This window comes from Polyergus mexicanus, unplaced genomic scaffold, assembly GCF_030449975.1.
Source record: "Polyergus mexicanus isolate NDT 795.1 unplaced genomic scaffold, iyPolMexi1.0 SCAF_2, whole genome shotgun sequence".
Lineage (NCBI taxonomy): Eukaryota > Metazoa > Arthropoda > Insecta > Hymenoptera > Formicidae > Polyergus > Polyergus mexicanus.
Window position 1 is genome coordinate 11,466,570 of NW_027223322.1, and position 22,900 is coordinate 11,489,469.

At 33.9% G+C, this 22,900-nt stretch overlaps 2 protein-coding genes across 13 annotated transcripts in view; one reads left to right on the forward strand and one right to left on the reverse strand.

Moving 5' to 3' along the window:
* Positions 1-10,718, forward strand: part of LOC138939903 (neuropeptide FF receptor 1-like) — a 29,594-nt gene extending 18,876 nt beyond the window's left edge. For 4 of the 9 annotated variants that reach the window (XM_070308223.1, XM_070308242.1, XM_070308233.1 and 1 more), the window contains exons 8-9: positions 1,068-1,240; positions 8,214-10,718. In XM_070308223.1, the coding sequence (XP_070164324.1) occupies positions 1,068-1,240; positions 8,214-8,612 (572 nt within the window). In that variant the 3' untranslated portion in view covers positions 8,613-10,718. Of the gene's footprint in view, positions 1-1,067; positions 1,241-1,328; positions 1,728-2,721; positions 2,824-5,363; positions 5,712-8,213 lie in introns of those variants that run through there. The other 5 variants (XR_011447914.1, XM_070308289.1, XM_070308271.1 and 2 more) reach the window with 5 other exon arrangements.
* Positions 659-22,526, reverse strand: LOC138939887 (extracellular signal-regulated kinase 2). 4 transcript variants are annotated; one of them, XM_070308183.1, is made up of 12 exons: positions 22,152-22,526; positions 20,734-20,953; positions 20,462-20,592; positions 19,973-20,148; positions 18,949-19,088; positions 18,652-18,844; positions 17,688-17,828; positions 17,227-17,318; positions 17,011-17,142; positions 16,185-16,342; positions 14,371-14,987; positions 659-697 (listed from the first exon to the last, which is right to left on the reverse strand). In XM_070308183.1, exons 1-12 carry the CDS (start codon positions 22,365-22,367, stop codon positions 670-672), a joined length of 2,244 nt encoding a protein of 747 aa, XP_070164284.1. In that variant the 5' UTR covers positions 22,368-22,526; the 3' UTR covers positions 659-669. The 4 variants fall into 4 exon arrangements, with proteins under 4 accessions (XP_070164284.1, XP_070164293.1, XP_070164304.1 ...); XM_070308192.1 differs by lacking the exon at positions 659-697 and adding an exon at positions 5,974-6,228; XM_070308203.1 differs by lacking the exon at positions 659-697 and adding an exon at positions 12,982-13,505 and having other exon boundaries at positions 22,152-22,525.
* Positions 22,527-22,900: the final 374 nt, after the last annotated feature.

Consider the following 22,900-nt stretch of genomic DNA (forward strand, 5'->3'; position numbering starts at 1 on the left):
GATATGCGAAACCTGAATAATACTATTACACAGATGAAATTAGGAAGCAACCATGCGCAATGACGATGACGATGCGTTAATTTCCGAAATGGAAATGAATTTAATTAATTTAACACACATTGTGCAATTTTATATTTTTATCCTTTCCTTCTCTCTTTTTTTCTCGGTACAGCATATATTTTACTTAAGCCAAAGTACAAAAATTACGCTTATAGAATTGCAAATAAAATGTGCGCGTACAGAAATTAATCCAAATTTACAAAGTACGTGAAATACATTGGCTTAATTCTCCAAGTTACTTTGTACTTTATTCTAAGCAATGGTATAATTCGTTGAAATGAGTATGTGAGTTTCATACCGTCACACGTTATCTACTTTAAACCTTTGTGCAAACGTGTATTAATGAAATTCGGTGCCTAGCGAGCTTCCTCTTTATATCATTGCGCCACGAATGCACTCGCTCTTTTATTAGGCTGCATTCGGAAACATCGCCCGTGTACACACGAGTGTCGTTCTATCTTTGTTATTTACTAAAAGTTGAACAAAGATAGAAGGATGCTCGCGTGCTGTTTCCGAATGTACCGTTAACGATGCTTTGACATTCCTCTTGTTTATTACACGCTGCTCCCATCAATAATGTATTCTCTCTACAATTCATATTAAATTGCATTAATTTTCCTCGTTCATGCCTATGTTCCTGTAAAGATGAGATTTGACAAATTGCCGATTAAAATCACCAACACAAAGCAGATATATCATTATATTATTATCATATAAGCAGATTATAATTTGTAATAATTATTTTACTAAATAAAAGATGCGAAAAAGAATAATATGATATAACGTGAACATAAAAAAAAATTCACGTGCATCGCCTCATCACAAATTTTCTTATTTTTTATATCGCGGCACTTAAATACTTTTGTATCCTTCATCTATCTCTTCTCGGAAGAGAATATGATCATTTTCATATCGACAACATACGACGACGCATTAATTCTTATTAATCCTCCACACCCATCCAGAAAAAAGCCGTTGACAAAAAGATCATTGGAAATTGTTCGCAGAAGAATGGAGATCGATAACGAACGCTCTCCCATACTGCCTGTTCCTGGGACATGCAAATAGCGCCCTGAACCCCGTTATCTATTGCTTCATGACGCGCAATTTTCGCCGCAGCGTTTCGGAGATCCTGCGCCGCACATCTCATAGTCTGGCGCGTCGTAAACCTCGCCGCAAAGTAAGTATCAGTTATATACCGCGATGCATGCGAGAGTGCCAATAAATAAATAAATAAATATATATATAATATTTTTATACATGAGAAGATGTACGTTAAAAAAAATATTTCCAACCGAAGAAACAAGAAAGCTTTTTGCATCGCGCGATATCAAACTAACAAATCCATCAGGCTAGGACTTCTTTTCTATATATAGAACATTTTCCTGTAATAATAATTATTTCCATGGGAATATTTTTCAATAATATACTTCTCTGACAGTTAATAATATTGGTTGATCATTTAACATAAGAGCATACGATTGCAGCTGATGTAAGCTCATTCTATAATGTCGAAGAAATAACGATCGCGATTAGATTGCTTGAATATTTGCCACTAGTTATGCATCTTAAATAAAAAATAAAATTCATATGAAAAATACTGCTTTAAACTACTTCTGAATATTTATATTTAGAAATAATAACTGATATGAAATAACTGATGTGTTTCCGAGCATAAAATTGGAAATTTTATTTTGCCTGAATTACGACGTGTTTTATGTTTTAAATCTAATATACGTTTTAAATCATATTTAAAAAAAAATATTATATTATTAATAGTATAATAGTATATTATTGCAAACACAATATAGATTGTTGAATGTTTTTTATATCTAAAATAAATGATAGTTGCAAATAAAGAGAAGGATTCGATGTGTAAGCCAGTAATAAATTGCTGGCGTTAACAGATAAAATTGTTGGTCTGAAATTCTTGCCGGTTATAAGTATTTATGGTTATTTGTTACCATTAAAAATACTTATTATTAAAATGAAATTTATAATTTAGAACAATTAATCAAAATCCTATATATCTTTTATACTATATATTTTGCTACTGTATATTTTCTATCAAAATAAACTAATAACAGGTCTTATGAATATATCATATGAAGGAGATAAAAAGCAATTAAGAGCCAGCGCGGTAATTTATGCGCATATGTTTTATTACAATCAAATAACATTGATATTTTAACTTAAATGATAGACACAATCACAAAAAGCGTGCGTTTCAGTCCTTTTTTTGAACCATCCTCAGCTCAATTACAAAATATATGGAATATATTATATCAAAAATATAATAGTAATAATACGCAGAACAAGAGTGAGTCAACCATGTTATTAGAAGATAAATGTTTTATAATGGAATTTTGAGACAGAAAGAGACTGTCCGATAAAATGTACTTGCGCTGAAAATAGTCGAAAAAAGGACCGAAACGTACGCTTTTTGTGTCTATCGCTTAATTAAAATATCAATGTAATTTGATTGTAATAAAATATATGCGCAAAAATTATCGCGCTGGCTTTTAATTGCCTTTTGTCTCCTTTGTATATATATTATCTGTTTTATGTTACATTTTTACTGATGTAATATATATATATATATATATATATTTTTTTTTTTTTTATACTGGACTCTATCTGATGATTTTTTCGTTTTCTAAGGAAAAAGTGGCAACATCTTGTTTGCTGCTACATAGGTGTTTATGGAACTATCCAAGTATTCCCCCGAGCGAGTTTCTATATTTCACTTGAGGGAACATTTATGTGAGCTACTCCCACATATCTTTCAATTAGATCTTTCGCTTACCCGCTTTATTTGCTCATCTTTCATGAGTGGCAGTAACAATTTTTTACGACTATGCGATAGAAACTGATCGAGTTTGCGTCTTTCAATTTTAAAGTTTTCTTCGCTATACGGAATCAATTATACAACTTACGAAAATGTTTAAGAAAAATAGTCAATATTAGAAATATGAGCGCAATAAAAACAAATCCAATTATTTCTCCATTATATTAATATTTAATATCAAGCGAGATAGGGATATAAATACTATATAATACTATATAATACTATATAAATTATATTAAATCTTTTGTATATCTCTCATTCTTTTAACGAAATAATAACGATCTTTTGAGTTTTGAAGCTTTGCAGTGGAATAACAGGTAGTTTATATTCAATGCATCATAATTAACGAGAATAAAGACGGATCTGAAATAGTAATTAACGTATGTTTAAGATGCCTGTTAACGCAATAATCGCATAACTATAATGAATACTAAACTTGCGCCAAGTACTTCATTGCAAATTCCTTACTCCAAATAGATGTAAACAATTGTTCGCTAATTGAATGTTGTTGTTATGCCGAAGGCTATTGTCGACTGACGGTTAAAATAAGAGAAAATTGGGTATGCTCCGTGCAACTTTTACATTGATCTCAATGCAGCCTTTAACACGGATAGAATAAAAATGAACGATTTGATTCTTTCGCATATACGTTATTTGAGTGAATAATGTTATAGCTTAAATTTTTTATATTTTCTTCTTTCTAAAAATAAATTAAACAATAAAGGCTCTTACAAATGTATTATACAAAGGTGAAAGAGGGCAATTAAGAGCCACCGCGATAATTTGTGCGCAAATTTTATTATAATCAAATTATATTAATATAAAGTAGTGAAACATACGCTTTTTATTATTAAGTCTATATCGCTACTTTATGTTAATATAATTTAATTATAAAATTATAAAAAAATTGTTGATTATAAAAAAAATTTGCGCACGAATTACCACACTAGCTTTTAATTGTCTTCTCTCATCTTTATATGATTCTTCTTTCTATTTTCTATTTGCGCAAATGCAATAATTCTAAAAGAATTGAAAGTAATCTGAAACATATAAAATGGCAAATTTTTGCGCACACACATAAAAAACTTATATAATCATTTTCTGTTTTAAAAAGATAATTTTTAAAATTTAGTTTTCATATTTACGATACAATAATAAATTAATTCTTATAGCCCGTTTTTGTAAGATCCCGCGTTTGCGAAAATATGTTCTCACATCTTTTTTCTTTCTTCATTTTTTTAATGAAATTCTAAGAATCAATGCACTGGAAAACTCGATAACAACGCTCTTGGGATGAACATCTTCACTTTTTCTTATTTCGAGATATATTGCACAGAGTTTTATAAGAACTGAGTTTAAAAAATTCTTTTATCGTTGACATAAATTTATATCTCCCGAACTTTATTCATAGCGAACTTTATTCATCACGAATCCAAAGTAAAATTGAAGAAAAAAAAATTAGATCTCGCGGTAATATCTCTAAGATTTCTCTTCTCCTCGCGATTGTAAGTCAATTTTTTTTTTATTTTAGAAAAATTCAATGAGGAAACTAATAGTCTTCAGATTAATAAATAAGCATAACACTGGAAATTTTAATGAATATTGTATTGCCAGATCAATAATACGATGTAATCAAAACATAAAGCCAGTAAGAACTCAAATTTATCTAAGATATATATACAGGATGTCCGAAGTCAATCGCATCACTCGTCGTGTGTAAGCAGAGCAGGTAAAATCGAGGAGAAAAGTTCTTGACCATTTTACGATTTTCGTAATAATTATTGAGAAATTAATTTAAAAAGATCGATCAATTCGCGCGAGTATATTCCTTTGTTGGTATTAATTAGAATTTCTGTGACGAAATATACTTTCTGTCTAAACGGATCGCCAAGGTATTCGCTTTCAAAGAGCTGCTCCATTGTAAAATTCCTTTTACAGTCCTTTTATTTTCTTGAAGCAAATTTGCTGCTGAAGTCAGATTTGATTTACTTCCTTTCGTACATAACAGAGAACTATATAATAAGCAAGAAAAATCTTTCCGACCGGAACTTCAAGTATTTAAATTATAACAGTAAAGTAAACTCTAGTTAATTAACTTATTTATATTATCATCAAGCAGAAGAATCATGTATATCAAGCAAGAAAATAATGCGCAGTTGATGTGAGATATTTTTATTATATCCTGCATTCTAGTCGGATATGTAGTCTCATTTTCCTCAGTTTATACTTTCTACTATAAGTACTGTATGTGCATATTTCATACATGCGCATATTCCTATATTACAAGCAAACGTCGAGCTTTTAAAAAATTTGTTTGCTTTATGCGAAATTTATGTAACCGCATTTTTTTCTAAAATATATATATATATCTATTTATATAAAGCAATAACATTTTAATTATTTCTCAAAAGTTTTAAAAACTCATAAGTTTTTCGGTATTTCTTTTAATTTCTAGCTGAGTACATCATTGTGCAAAATGTGTATGTTTCATAACAACAATTTACATGGAGAATATCATTTTATTGCAAAATTCATATTTTACAAAAAAAAAGATCGAAACAAACAACTCATGTTTTCATATAAAAAGACAATACAGTGCACAATACGTATACGTGCAATGGCAATATCGTATCTTGAGTACATATGTACGAGAGATTCACAAATTCTATATGTATGGTATATTGTCGTACGTTACTTGTTCAAACTATTTACTTTATTCCATATATGTCAAAATGTATATTCATATTTTGCATTGTAAACTTGCTCAATCTCTAGAACAGAATTAACTATATTTCATTTTGTACGTGTATCTGACATGTAATATTTATCACCTTGATTTATCTCCTTGTTGTCATTTTATGTGCGATTAATGCTCATACGTTATATATTTTCATATTAATTATAAAATACTAATAAGAGAGAGAAAAAGAGAGATGTGTTTTTTTCTCTATCTTATGTATTATCAAAAGCTTTTATATATATTTTATGTAATCATTATTATATATCAGATATAAACGATGACATAATGTTTTATCATTTTCTTTTTCATTTATCGTGCGCATTCAGAAGAGTATTAAAATAATATTAAAATACGTATAATAAAATTAAAATATTAAATATTAAATATTAAATATTCTGAAAAAAAAATAACATTTTCGTCTTTTTTTATATTTTTTTGTCATTTTATAATTTCGAGCAATGCAAGAGATCGGGACGGAATTTTCTACGTATGTAGAGATGCTGCTGGGATTTGGATGAAGTACCTTAACTCCAACGAAGTTGAAAATATACGATACGACTTCGGCTAAAAGTCGGTTCCACTGTAACGTTTCCATAAAAAATGTTATATAACAAAAATAAAAAAAAATGCATGTATATTGTCAAAAAGAAAGTTAACACGTATATAAAAATAGACATTTAAAATAAGGAAAGGGATATAATTTCTATTATACTAATTTCTTAATTATAGGAGACAATATTTGTGTTGTTACATGAATATGTAACTTGAAATTTATTTTAAGAACTTAAAACTAAATTTTTTCATATTTATATGTATATATATATATATGAAAAAATTTAGTTTTAAGTTTATATATATATATATATATATATATATATATATATATATATATATATAATGTGTATATATATATACATATATATATATATTATATTTATATATCGATAAGCTCTTACGTTATATGCGTCGATTCGATAAATCCACGGACGCAATAGATACAAATGAATTACAAAAAAATACTCGATGATGCGGTTGAAATAAAAATTGTAGTGAAATTTTACAGCTTTGATTTTTTGCAAAAAAATCTCAAAACAAGCATTGTAAACACTCGATGTAAATAACCAAATTGCGCTTATTACACATATTCGCGAAATATGAGATATGATAAACGCTAAATTGTAACGATGACACGCGATATTAACACATCAAATTTGATTCGGAATAATTACAGTTGCATTTTTTCGCGATTATTGATTATGCGAGCAATTGATTGCGATTTGTGCTCGCGCATCCACGTAGCAATAATGTCACAAAAATGTTTAAGATAAATTATTATCCACAGACAAAGCACTTGAAATGTATTATGAAATTCACAATTAGAGAACGTGTGTGCAGTTAAACACATTTTGTTATCGAACATCGTGATAAAATAATTTATATATTGTCAAATACACGCGTGCGAGAAAAGCTCGACGCAAAGTTGTCATGCATCCCATCGCATGCTCATGCACTTTTTATATACAAGGCATTTACAAACGTTCGGACACACATTCGCACAGAAATCAATGAGCAAAGGACAAACGCACGCATTCAATATCGATGGATTATTCTAAAGTACAAAGGGTGCCTACATTATGGAATTTATATGACCGGCGAGTTATTTAGCGCGCTAAGTAATTTTCGATCTGGTGGTATACGCACGAGGGTAGCGTGTGATTCCATCAAATGACCCAATATATAATACAATATATTCCCCGCGTAAGCACGTGAAATTATAGAGCGCGCGTGATGAATGTACGCGGTTTGCAGGGGTTACAGCATCCCATCTGATAAGGAGATTTACCGAATATGAGAAACATTTCGTAGATGCGTGCGTTCGCCTTTAAGCCAATTTAATATTATATTATGATCATCTTGATTATTCTTATTATTTCATGGCTAAAATTATTAAAGCGATAATGATAGTGCACTGAATATTTAATGCAATTTATCGATAATGGAATCTGGTTTAGATTAATGGTTAATTTTAACTGCTGCTTGGTTAAGGATTTTAGAAGCGAAGAAAATCTCTAAAATAAAACCGCAAGCTATTATAAAAATGCTATGAGGCAGCATAAATACACGACGCAAAGCGAGAGCATTATTATTGAATCACATAGTGCCGGTATGACCTCACCGCATAAATGGATCAAGATAACAGAATTATAATACAGCTATGCACAGCCGATATAGATATGCGCAGCGCAATTCGCATTGCATTATCGTTGACGCGATATTCTGATAAATAGAATTCTCGGTATCACTATCCGCCCAATTAGAGGGCTCAATGTTACGTGTGAAAGAAAGTCGCACCATTTTTTCTACTTTATTCAAAACTAGTTTTCTGAATTATTGCCTCTCGTAAAAATCTTATTTTATCTAAGCTATCGTTAAGTCTACAACAACGCTCTTTCCAGCAATTTCATCGTCATTTTCGCGCCTGGTTGAACAAAAATTGAATTCACATGCCGTTCATGTTATGACGCGAGGATCGCAATCGAAAGCCGATCTTTGGCACTGTTACAGAGCGCGATAATCAATGACGGTTGCGGCGGATGCAGCGTGCCAGCTGTCAATAGCGGCGCGCGACGTAATCTGTCACATCAGCGAAGAATGCTACCCGGATGCGGCTGCGGCATCCCCATGCGCGGTAATCGTAACGCCATCCTGGCATTAAGACAACGTACCGCAACATCCAGCAGCGGCTACGACACTTTCTACAGCCGTCACAGTCCGCACTTGCACTGCTACATGCTAAGGAGTATTCGCGACGTGCCGCAGGCGCAGGCCAATAATCCGCCGGAGAATTTCGACGTCAGACAGAATCAGGCACGGCAAGAATGCAATAAGAATAACGGATTGGACAGCAGCCAGCCCCGGCCGAGTACTTTGTGCACTACGGATGGGCGACGTGCTTGTCCTTGAACTTAAAGACTATCGACGCGCGAGACTATCGTCTCGAGTTTCGGACGGATCTCCGTGCGCGACTATATGTTTTTACGTTCGATTTTTATTCCTGTGCGATGTCTAAATATATACATATTTATTCGGATACTCTTCGGAGATTAATACTATGACATATAATGTGTAATATATAATGAGAATCATTTTTATCATTTTTTTATTCCACCGGGGAATTTTAGTCTTGCTTTTTTATCACGCATTGCCGGATATCACGATGATTCGTAATAGATTTAATGTAAATAAATAGTAAACGAAATCTCTTTTCCGCACAAATTCCCGAAATTTCTCGAATTTAATATTATTATTTGTATCGCTAAGTTATACGTGATGCTCGAAGGAGATTTAATTTACGAAAGTGATACAATTTTATAAAGAATGTATTTCCTAAGAAATTTCTGTATGTGTTTCGACAGTTATAGCTGCGAACACAATGAACTGAAAACTATCAAACATCATACGTGCAACGAACGTGAAATGCGCTATACTCTATTGATTACTTGTTGAAGTTTTATTTTTGCAAGTGGCTGCAATACGTTTGCAGGGATATGAATTGAGATTTGATGGGACCAAACGGAGCGAAAATTAATCAACTTCTCGCGATAGGTTTATTTGCTAATATATTTTAAAATAGAAATCAGCGAAATATTTAAAATTCATGATTAGCGAAACAAGAGATTAAAGTTGAACTTAATGTTAAAAAAAAAAAAAAAAAATGAGAGCTTGCGATATCTTAAACTTTATATCAAGAGCTTTGGCTGAAAACTGCTCTCAAGTGAGAAACATGTATGATTATATTATTCTATACGACAGTTTCGGCAGTTCGGTACCCGAGATATATGTCTGACTAAGACGTACTTTTTCTACTGATGCGTGAAATATTTATCTCACTTGAGCCATGAAATTAAACCCGTCTATGATGCTCATGTTACATTTCGTGTTACATATGTATTTCGTAACATACGTATAAATGTATGTGCTAATAGCGTTTTCATTAATAGCATTAATTAATCATAAGTCACTGTTAGCATGATTATCGTATGTACATCTTCGCTATTTATCATCATCGGTGACAATCAATTGTAATTGTCCCTAATATCTGTTGCAGTAGATCGGCACGATGCGGAAGTGAAAGCACAATTCCGCATAAATATCAAATTAAATATAAATTTCTCTCTGCGTAAGCTCTCTAAGGAAAGATCCTGGATACAAGGCAAGTATTTTGTCATATTTTTTTAATAATATACTTACGCCAGAAATATTTAGATCAAGGAGATATGTGTCAATCGTAACCGACATCGTATGGCTCGTTCCACTGCAAATGATTTTTTCCTTTACGAATTGTATGATTGATTTACGAGCACGTGCGCGATATCGTTTGATATCGCGAGAACGAGCTTTTTAGTCGATAATGACTGTTAAAATGTTGCGCAAAAAAGAATGGTGAGGAATCGAAAGCCCTACATACATATAATAGAATCACTGATAAATGACGCGACAGAGCTATTAATTAATCACCCTCCGAGAAGCATCGATGGGAGAAAATTACATTGCAAAAATAGCAAAGAGAAAGAGTACAGGAATATAATAAGGTGGTTCAAAAAACGCCGGCGACTGTCTGGCACTTGTTATCGTTAATGGCAAGACTACCACTTTGATCCCATATAGATCAATTTTCGATGGGGAATTATTGAAGAAACCCGCCACTAATACACGTCACGTGTTTAAATATTTGATCGACGCAAATGAATTTTCGTCACGCGGCATGAAAAGGACGTAACTCAATTAAGCAACTTGGAATTTTCGATAAGTCGTAAAGCATTAAAACGAGGTTTTTTTTACGCGCGAAAATATTTGGCTCTTCTCGAAGATCGAAGGAGTGCTGAAATCATAATTCGCGGGAAGTTGCGGGTTGCAAATGCTGTAATTATATATACGTGTATTTTCAATAAAAAATGGCTGAAAATTGTTGGATAAATTGCGTTGAATAAATTATATATTAATATTTTCCATTGTTACAACTCTCAGAAAATGCCTATAAAAAATCAAAAAATTATTATAAGTCTTCCTTTATCACACATACACACACACACACATATATATTTCCGCAAAAAACACTTGACAATGAAGAAAGATTAAATTTATGTCAATTAAGTTATTAAAATATTTAAAGAATGACAATTATGGCTGTATTTTTTTTCTTTAAGAACAGGAAACTCAGACGATGACAGAAGAAATTTTATCATTTCAATTTCCTTCTATCCTCCATTAGCATCCATCCCACGCGAAATTCCGACTAAATAATTCGTGATATTAAAATTCGGTAATTTTATGAGGATTTTTATGAAGATTCTCTTTTTTCTATACCACGTCAGTTTTATCACAACATATCGATAAATGTTTTTATTAAAAGAAACACTATGGGATTCGTAAATGTACTACTAATAACCACTGTCGCGGGAGAATAGAGGGTGGATCGAACGATTTTTACGCTCTTCATAAGGGGGAATACCTCAAGTCTAATTACCTGAAAATTTGACGACCGAGGATACATAAGCTTGCCGGAAAACAGAATATGAAGGCGTAGCGTTTACAGCATGAATATGAAATAGCTCGGGATTTTGCCTGCTGGATGGCATGCGAGGCATGAGCCGAGAGAATCTCTCGTGTTTCAGCTCTTTCACACCGACCCACGCCAAGTCGCTGGATCGTACGGGATTAGTACGGTACGACAGGAAATATGGTAGGAAACCGTCCAAAGCTGCCGATTCGACCGACCGCAACAATGGTTTACTTAAATCACATTTATAAATTGCACAGAGGACAATCCAGCAGGTTGGCATAAGTATAGACGCTTTATGCATCCATAAAACGTCTACTTACGCCAACCTGCTGGATTGTCCTCTGTGTGATTTATAAATGTAATTTAAGTAACCCATTGTTGCGGTCGGTCAAATCGGTAGCTTTGGAAGTTGCTTATGAAGCTCGTATAGATTTTTCTCAAACAACGTATATTCTCCGCCGATGATATATTGCCTAAAATCAATGAGTCAATTTTATTAATGATTAATATTTTTAAAAAACACAGATTTGTACCTGTTGATGCGTATAAAATAATTTGATAAATAATTTAAAGTACTTTGCATTGTTTATCATATTTAAAAAAAAAAAATAGTTTCCAGGAATTTTAAAAGAATCTTAGCTACGAATTAATAGATAAAATTAATTTTTTATCACATTCGCGAAACAAAAAGCTTCACCTTTCTTCTTAGGACATTGATTCAGATTTCAAGACAATTCGCTTATATGACCACGAAATGATGAGAAAATATGGGGAATGTTAAAAAATATTTCAAATGCTAACCTTAACGATGAAAATTTGAAAATCTTGTTTGCAAGTCCATTCATTAAGAGATTTTAGAGACGAGAAAAACTAGAAGAATATGAAAGTATCCTTACATACACTTTATATTGATGGAGAGATAAATTATGAACGCATGACTTTCCATAAAAAAGATCCCTATTAATTCCTTTGAATCTATTTTGAATCTATTTGGAATCACTTGTTCTTTACAAAAAAGCTTTCTCGAAAGATATGTAATCATTAGGAGAGAAAAAAACGATAAACCCTTTGAATTAACCGGTAGTATAATATGCACAGCATGCATTTGTGTATATACGGAATATTATCTCTGTGCGACGCAGATATCAAATGAACGGAAAGAGATAGCGGAAAGATTAAAAGAGACAACGATGTGTATGCCATCGCACAGGAAATGCCTTTACGGTAGCGAGAAACATAGATCAGAAGCAGACAAGACGATCTGTTTTTATTCTTCCCCGAGCTCATCTCACAGAAGCCTCGTCCAGCTCGTGTTACCGTATCGAGAGGAAAATGAAAACGGATCCGATTTTCATTTAACGAAAGACGCAAGTGTAACTTTCTCTCTTTGTCGGGGAGCTATCGGTTCGATTCGGCGGATAAAGAGAGCTTAATTATTCTCGATCGAGTAATTCAGATCTGAGATACCAATTGCAGTTTCTAATTGCTTTCTCGATTCACACGATCTGTCCCATAAGGATCTGGGTAGAATTAATAGCAATATTCATGAGCTCGTATTCCAATTACTCGTGAAACATGGAAATTTGAATCTGAACAGAATTTTGGATTATGTAACATTGATTTCGAATTGACAGTCAAACACGAACCCGAGAATCATTAACAATCGCTCTTTACATATATACAATATGTATATGTATACATGAAATCTATACAGCTTATAATCAAACATGTAAAAGCTTGATTAAAAATTAATTGATTGATTGAGAAAATAGTTAATTTAAACGCGAATCATTTATTTACTATATAACAAATATATATTAGATATTTTCAGTTTCCTTACTAAAACTTTATTTTTTCTTGACATGTATAGTATACACACGAGTCTGAGCGCTGTCGAGTATCGCTGCACAAAAGTACGACGACACAGGTATGGTACAATGAGATTTGTGACACTAAATTGACAGATATATCTACCTATCGCGTATATATATTTATATATGTGTGTGTGTGTGTGTGTGTGTGTGTGTGTGTGTGTGTGTGTGTGTGTGTGTGTGTGTGTGTGTGTTCGACATATATGTCCGCATCGTATAAATAAAAATATCATAGAAAAATGTGTGTCACGCGCGCTCCAATATATGGCCTCACATGAATCAACTCGCATTGTGCGCGCGCTACGCATTTACCTTATGTCCTAAACTCCTACGTGTTCTTCGAATTTCTACGGTGTGATCTCTGCGAATTCTGCCCTCTATTTCGCCCATGCTGTTCCTTTGTCAAGATGAATGTCTCTTTCTCTTTCGAATTAGAAAAAGAATTTGATTTCTTATTCGATCTCGTTATTGTCGTATTTTCGTTATCGAAAAGGGGAAGAGAACGTTCACGGCGCTTATATTCCACTTCCCTTACCAATATTTTACGCGGTATAAAAAGTTGAGGTAGTCGTAGTAGACTTAAAGATCGTATTTGCTTCCAAACTTTGATATTTATGGGGCTGTTCTTGGCTGGCCGATTATCCCCATGAGAACTCGAAACATCAAACGCGAGCATTAATTATGCATTTACTTCGTGCAAAATTTGCTTATTTACTTAGGAAACCTACCTTACTTGTTCGCGTGAGGTGGCTTGTTTCTTACATAAAGTTTAACGAAAGCGGAGAGAACTTTGCGACGATTGTCGGTTTCTTATCATGAGAATTATTAATCCAACAATTTTTTCGGTTCTTTCGTTGTCAAATTATTTTTTATATTCCAGTAAATTATAAAATTATATATATATATATAATATTATAATTTACTGGAACAATGTAAAAACATAAGAAATAAGCTACCTCCCGCGAGTAAGTAAGGTTCCTAAGTAAATAAGCAAATTTTGCACGAAGTAAATGCATAATTAATGCTATCAAGCGCGCGTTCAATGCTTGGAGTTCTCACGAACTTCCCACGACAGTCCCCGGGACATTCACACACACATATACACACATACAAAATTTCAATCGTATCGTCGCCGTCGAAATCAATGAAAGGGTCTCGTGTACACGAAACTTTTACGCGTCTCGCTCCCAGATACTGCAGGATCTCATTCAAAGAAGAAGCAAAACGATCGTCGCGCAATTATCTCGTCTAATTTTCGCTCCTCCACAAGAGAAATCCGCACGCTTACCAGTTTATAGTTCCGTTACGGAGATCCTTGTAGATTGATGCCGCTATCACGCCGTGACTCTGATTGTGACTGTCCAAGAACCCTGATCTGTCGCACGTCGTCGTCGACGATCTTCTCTGGATGACGCAGTCGCTGTCGAAACTGTGCCTTGACTGTAACCGGCTTGCCTGATTGCGCGCTGCGCTTCTAACACGATTGCTGATCGCCTCGGTATCGGCACTGATGCACGATCTGTCGACGAGATTGTCTCTGTTCTGGCAGGACACGCGATTTCGTACACGAGACTGCTGCTGCACTGGCATCGTTTGATTTAAATAATTGCGGATGGCCTGATGATGGCTGACGAGGTACGGCGACTCTGGGCTGCTGATTCCTCCGGTCCTCGCGAAGTGTCTCGTGACGTTGCTGGACATCAGCGGTTGTCTGATACCTTTCGGACTATCATCAATCATAATTGGCTTCGCTGGCATCGTTCTAGATCGATGATCGTCACCGCGGCAATGAGCGGTCACCGAGTTAAGAGGCTTCGGTGCTTGAGCGAGGATCTGCTGTCTATACGCCCGTCGTAGTTTGGCGCGAGGTGCCGCTAATTGATTCAATCTGCTTCCGGTACCGCGCTGAAATTGGACAATTTTCAAATCGGGGACAAATACTCTTATCAAGCTGTTGCGGAAATCGCGATCGCGATACACGCCGACTGCGGCTTTGATGTAACATAATTAGCGGGTCTGTCTGTGCAATGAAGCGGACAAGTATATGATACGGGAAATTTCCAGATAATAGCTCGCATTTATATCGCGGACTCCAAGTTTGCGTTAACGCATCATTTCTGATGTATGAACATTTCCTTCAATTGCCTTTTCTCCAGAAATGTGCACCGTAAAAATAAAATAATTTTCAGATGCCAAAAAAATGTGAGCGATTATATACAAACAAATATATTATTATACAGTGCATAATAATGTGTGTATATATATATATATATATATATATATATATATATATATATATATATATATGATATATCACATTTTTTTCTATGTAGTATTTGTACGATATGCAAACAAATCGACGTCATTTACGTAAAGTAAACTAGAGAAATAATGCTGGTTGAAGAAGTTTTGCAAATAGTACGTATCTGTCAGTCATACAACGCAGAGTGCAATTACTATTTCACTTGCTAGGTAATGCGATCATAAATTTTTATCGCTACTACGCGAGAGAGGCGTGAGATATGAAACGCGTCTGTGTACAATCAGTCCCAGGTGGAATGTAAATAAGTATGACGAACTGCATATTTTTATTCTGCTCTTTATATGCATGACAAAGGCTCAGGAAACGACGCGTTTAATCCCGCGATAATAATGTGCCATCGAAACGGACCGCAGTATTTTCAGCGTTAAGAATTTTTAGAAAATACAACAGAATAGTATTTTATGCATTAAAATTTTAAATTTATTATTATTGTCATTTATTTTCGTATTGAGATAATAAATTGTCCAAATTCTGCAAATTACATGTAAGTTTTGATTGCCGTTATTGCGGTGCTAAACGTACGCTCGTAAACGAGTGTCCAAGCATGGTGGAGGACATGCATAAATTAGAGTTGCATGCAATTTGCTAGGTTGATGCATGGATCACTGATTACAGTACCTACTAAACGCAAATCCCACGCGACATGTAGCCTGTAATAACAGAATTCTCCGTTTACCTACTTGCATAATGTAAACCCGCGAGAAGGCGGTGGAGCGCGAAAGAACAAACACAGAAATTAGGCGAAGAGAAGATGAGCAAAATGAGAGAATTACGCTCACCATTGCTATCTGATCAGACTGTATGGACCGCTGGGACTTTGACAACTGTGAATTCTGTTGCTGGTTAAGGTAGAAACAGCTTTTAGCCGCCGCTGGAGGTACGTTTCCCAAACTGCTGTTTGTCAAGTTACAGGCGTACTGCGTCGCCACGTTTCTAACTGTCAATTGACCGCAAATGCAGAGGAGAAAATTTATTTGAAAATCGATAATAATTCTGACGTATTTAGTTCAGTTTAACATGTTACAAACACGCGCCAATTATTATCTCCATATTTATTCGTAACAATTATTCGTAACAAGGAATTAATCGAAATACCGATAACTACCTGAGGTGGATATCATCATATTTGCTACATGTATTTTTCTGTTGTTTAATAATTGAAAACTGATGTTTCGCGATAACTTCGTTAAGTACAAATTAACTCCGAGCAAACATATGTTGGTAAAAGGATAATACAGGCACAATCTGGGTCATCTCGTATATAAGTAAAAAATTTAAAAGGAATTCTTGTGCACCAGAGTAAAGATTTACGAGATAACGGTGTGTGTGTGTGTGTGTAGAATATGATGGTATACTTGGCAAAATTACGCGGGCGGACGTGATCGTGCGATGTTGAACGAAAATCAGAGCAATCTATTTTCCTAAGTCCGTTCAAGAAAATGCTATTTGTTTTAATTGAAACATTCGAATCGTAGACGTTTAGAATAAGAAAAGGTATCACTATCGTAAGTAAACTTGTTTCAAGTTGGGCGCGATTTAAGTTAAATGATTTTGAGCGAAGCTTTAAATTGAAATAGAGAATCATCGTTATTATGAAATACTTACCATTGTATCGGGAATTCGTTAAAGTTTCCTGTACCGGTGCCATTACATTTATTGTTCGTATTTTCGTAACGCGCGCAGTATTATCACCCTGAGATGATCTGATTGTCTTCCTATTTGGCAATGACGGACACGCTGAAAATAAAAGAAATTAAATGTTAATCGAATAAGATTATGACAAATAAAAAAAAGTTTATTTATTTAATGTATCCCTCTTACCGGCAGTTGCGTCACCTTGGCCGATTACCGGATTATTCTTACTGGTTTCTTTCCAGATACTTTCAGATAATCGCCGCAATCTGGACTTTGACCTTTAAAAAAGTTATTGGCATGACAAAAATGTTTAATAGACGAATTATGCAGATATATTTTATAATAACTCTGTATCTGAATATTCATTAAAGCTTAACTTTGAAAGCGGATAGGGGACTGAAATCAATTGTAACGCGAGAGACAGAGAGGTTTTAATATACATCCAGAAAATTGCATTCTTTGACGAAAATTGAATTCTTTAACGAGTTCTTAATCATGTTAACATTGCTATTATTCATACTAAACTAGATTAAATATAAAGTCAAATATAAAGATAGAAATCATCAAAAACATATTTTAATAATACAATACAACCACAATTACGCGAGATAATAATCACTGATTGTGTGTAATAAATATATACTCACATATTCTTATGCTTTCTATGTTTTTCGTCCATCATTGCGTAAAGCTTATTTCTGTATTCGTCGACGGAAAGCTGGACATCATCACTCAGCAACGGCACAACGCTGGAGCCTCTCTCCGGTTCGTTCCCCCTTCGATGAAAACTACCGAAGAAGTTCTCCAATTAAATCTCCATCTACGTGCTATCTATTCGTGTTACTCCATCTCGATTTCGAAAGGTATGCCTTTGCACATTATTCTTTCTTTTTCTCTGCTCAAATGAAAATACGAACTACACGGAGATACAGAAAAATTAAACGCGGAATTTTCGCGAGAAAATTGTATTTGGAAAGATCTAATCCACATATTTTAAGATCGGTTAAATTTTTCCCGTTGAAAGATTCTTTCTTGTAAGAATCCGAAAAAGGAAACCAATTGTGCATTTCCGATTCAATGATCATTCTTTAAAAGTTTTCGTTGTTCCATGTTATCGAAAATCAATATTTTATCGTATATAACTGATCTACTCAAGTAAGTCTCTAATAAAGGGTAATGACAAGAATAATGATAAGGATAATAATAACAAGAACAGAAAAGTTCTGTGCTTCAATTTTGTAGTGAGTTATCAGCCTCGTATTAAAAATTGTCAAGTAAGATAATAGATGCGAACTAATTGTAAGTGCATGCAGAACACGTGACAAGATAATGATACGTTTCTTATTATCTTGCAGCAAAATGAAAGCCTATTTGAAATTATACACTCGGAGAAAAATAATTGTGTTATGTTATCTGTACGCGTTTATAAATAATAAATTACAAACAATCTACTGCCAACAAAGACTAATTAGATTAAAAGAAATTCATACATAATTCTGCAAAGATAAGAGATTTAATTCTAAAAAAAAATAACAAATATAATTTCAATTTTTTTAAATTTACTAAGCTTCTTTAGAATTATATGTATGTATATATAACAAATATTCTTACTCGGCGACGTAGGGATGTTCTAGCGCTTCGATAGCGGTGAGCCGTTGTGTAGGATTAAAGACTATCAAATTGCTAATAAGATCCAAAGCTTTCGCCGACACTTCCGGCAACAAATCTTTAAGAATTCTTCTAGGTCCATTGGGCATTTTCTCCAACAGATTGGTTCCGTAACCGGCGCTGACCGATATTAGATCTGAAAAAATAATCGGGAAGTAGCCCAGCCGTTTTTTTTTTCCTGTTTTTTTTCTCATTTCTTTTTCATCTCTTTGCTATCAAAAGAACTTTGAGAAGAATTACCTTCGTCTGTCGGCGGGGGCAGAGTCGCCATTATTCTTTCGACTTGGTTTATCGTCGATGAACCGGGAAAGAGCGGCTTCCCCAGTAGCATTTCGCCGAGAATACAGCCTAAAGACCACATATCTATTCCCCTTGTATACCTGAAAACATTTATATTGTTGTGAATAAAATCCGATTTCCGCAACAGTCCAAATTTTGCAGATAAAAAAAATTTAGTGGGAATAAAGTCTGAAACACATACGCGATATAAATATTCCGATATATGTATGTTACAATATTTTTTCTCCTATTTTTATTTGTCTTTGATAAATTAATCTCTATTTAAATTAATAGTTGTAATACCACTCTCTCTTTTTCCCCCAATTAAGTAAAAAGTTTATTTTTATTCGCATAATTATTCTTAAATGATACGACGTAACTCTTCATAACATCCTGAATCGAAATCTGTACATTATCTTATTATTCCCTAAAGCCTTGTAAATTATGTCTCAAGATTACCTTCGTAGTTAAGAACTTTTGGTGACGCCACAAGCTTACTAGAATATCACTTGGCTAAACTGCATACCATGTTAAGACTATAATTACATTGAAACTCTATATATAAGTTCATTATTGTATATAGTTGCGTTCATCAAGTATTTTGAAGATATGCTTCATCATCTGATTAAGAGCTTACAATCTATCAATCTAAATTAATTTTTTCGATATGGCGAGTAATAAAAAATTAATTATAACTGGCCAATAAATTAGAATAGAACGCCAATTTACAAGCTATTGTATAACGATGTATGTAATATTGCTGACTAAATATTTAAAAAAATTTTAAATCTTGCAAAGAAAAAGCATACATTTTTAACAAACAAAAATAATTCTATTTTAAAATGATATTTGTAGATGTTTTCCAAGAAGGTTTTATTCGGAAGGTATATCTAAACGCGAAAGATCATAAAAATGTTAGAGAGGAATAAAAGTGATGGCGCGCGGAAAAGGCGAAGGAAAACGCGTAAGCTAAATAAACGTTTACCTCTTTGAAGCAATGAGAATTTCTGGCGCGCGATACCACCGAGTGGCAACGTAGTCCGTTAAGGTAGGATCACTTCCAGTCTCGCCGTCACCTTCACCGATCTGCGTCACCGAACGTGCCAGACCGAAATCTGCAATCTTGCAATGGCATTGTGCATTCAGGAGCACGTTGGATGGCTGCAATAAAAGGATAACGCAAAGCTCGACACGATAAACATTGCTTCACGGTAATACGTAGTAAAGTAAAAGAGCCTGTAAGACAAACTGCAAATGAAAAGAAAATATATTTCACGAACTATTTTTCTGAATATTTTCTTTATTTCAAAAATATACTAAAAGAATACTCTATGCATTGAAATCTTTAAAAGATTTATATATCATTAAAATTATAATTAAATATTTTAAAGATGTTTCCTCTTTTAAGAACTCGAGAATCTATGGGGAAAAGAGAAAACTTTTACGCTAATGAAATCGTAAGACTCGGCATTACCTTCAAATCTCTATGGATAACGTTGCCCGAATGTATGTACTTGATTGCCTTAAAGAGTTGGTACATGATGAAAACTTTGTGGATGTCCTTAAGGATGTTGCCCCGCTTAATAACGTTGTGAAGATCGGTTTCTAAAGAAATAGATCACAAAATGTGTTTCAGGCGAAAAGTTTGAGAATCGATGCACGTGATGTGTCCTTCGTGTGTGTGTATATATATATGTGCGCGTGTACGTGCGATTTTTTTCTTCGTATTGGGTAAAGCTCGCGTACCCATGTACTCGAAAACGAGATAAATGTCCCGATCGTTGTTCGCCTTGTGAAGCCCGATCAGCTTGATGATGTTTTCATGATTGGCGAACGACAATAAGAACATAATTTCGCGGAATGTGCGCTGCGCATCCGTTTGGTTTCTGAAGGCGTCGAAGATCTTCTTCACCGCGACGGTGTCCTTCCTTTTCTTCTCGATCGCCTTCCATACTATACCATAAGCCTGTGTAAAATATTAAACGTTATTATTATTATCGGGTTACGGGAAATTTACATAAAGAAACGACGAACTTTTAAATCCTATCTACAATATATTTCAATTACAAACTATTACATTTTCTAGGAGACGAAATAACTAATATATAACTAAATATAAAGGAGGAGAAATGTATATTAATATTAACGTAATTGTTTCATCGGATTTTTCATTCTCTCATTTTGTCTTTTGTATATTCACAATTGAAGATGATTTCTGTCAAATAATAATTATGCCGTAAAAGACAAGTACAAGCGCAACGCATGAATATTGCATTATACCAATTTGCATTATTACGATATAAATGAGAGATTGCCTTGCAGCCTGCAGCCTCAAGTTTTAAATTACGCAAATACGTGTCTGACAAAAGTCGACTTATGGTATCATGATCCGTTTGTCATCGTTGCGACGGCGACGGCTTTTAACCGCACCGCTATCGATCTGCAACTTTTCCTGACGACGAGGATAGTCATGACGATTATTGATATTCTTCGCGAACTGTAGAGCTTTAATGAAAGTTTTTATCATCCTGTATTATACCATGCATGTCCTAATATCTTTTTACTCAAAAAACTGATATAAAAAGATATCTTTAAAGAAATAATTTTAATATATATATATATATTTATATATAATATATATAATAAAAATTACCTAAAAACATGAAACTTGAGTCTAATTGTAAACAAATTGCATATCAAGCGATGTATAGTCATAACTAATTTTGATAAGATAAGAGATAATTTTTTTTTTATTTTTTCACAGAAATCACAAATAATGTAAAGAAAATTATATATCACTTCTAATTAATAAAAAAAATTGATATTTGTGTTCGAAATATCTATGTATATACTTTACAACTACATACGTCTCTCTCCTGCAATTTCTATTTGAAATATTTGTGTAGCTCACAACGACACAAGTTTCTCTTGTATATTTAAAAAAATAACGCATCGCAATGTACGCAAACAAAATGCAATGTAATTTCCGACACGTGAGAGATTATCATTTACATGGGTGTATTTTATACAGCCGCAAATATTTCTTTCATTGATAATAAAAGATAGAAATTCGCGACCACGCTCGTCAACTGTAAATTTCCCCGGAGGCAAGAAAGAAATAAAGAGAGACGAGAGAGGTATACGGGAAGAAAAAAATAACTTACCCCTTTGCCGAGACGTTTCACGATATCATACTGTTTGCTAATGTGAGCATCAATTTCGGAGACTTTCTCAACGGTCTTCTTCTCCGACATCGTCGCAACGGCGGCGATGACGGAACTTGGTGATCGGCGATGACGCGGTCCCGAGACGCGAGATCTTTGCACGAGAGTGAACCTTTCGGCCGAACGCGGAAGGAAGTGCGAGCCGTCGCGGTGCATTCACATCTTCATACATCGGGCGGGCGGCTCTTCTTTTCGCGTAACCCTCGACACACGACAATTCGTGCTTGTGTTTACGGAATTGAATTTATGCCTGTTGCCGAGGCTACCGTGTCCACGGCTGCCAACGATGTCGGGTGACTATCGAACGATACGTTGCGATCACCCGGAGCAGCGCACTTCAATATTAGCTAGCAACGTATGTAGGTATAGGTGTATATGTAAAGGTTTTTCTTACTCGAAACAAAACATATAATATATATGATTACGAAGAAAATACAGAATTACTTTTGTTATTTCCTTTCTCCGGCATATGTTTGTACACGTATATATTTCAAAGGATATATAAAAATATGAAAAAACAATGTAAAATGTATAGATAGACGATAGATCTCATAATAAGAGATACGTAATAGTTGATAGATTTAATGTTATTTCTTTACAAAATAAATTTATATTTTATTAGTTTTATAAATTATAATCGTTACATAATAATATATACGTATATATATATATATATATATATATATATA

What these genes read in the sequence shown, in the direction of transcription:
- LOC138939887 (XM_070308183.1), bottom strand. Translation starts at nt 22,367, where the DNA reads ATGCACCGCGACGGCTCGCACTTCCTTCCGCGTTCGGCCGAAAGGTTC. An exon ending in CCAAGGTGACGCAACTGCCG is followed by an intron (nt 17,143 to 17,226) that starts GTAAGAGGGATA and finishes TTTTATTTTCAG; the next exon opens with CGTGTCCGTCATTGCCAAAT. An exon ending in AACGAATTCCCGATACAATG is followed by an intron (nt 16,343 to 17,010) that starts GTAAGTATTTCA and finishes GTCAATTGACAG; the next exon opens with TTAGAAACGTGGCGACGCAG.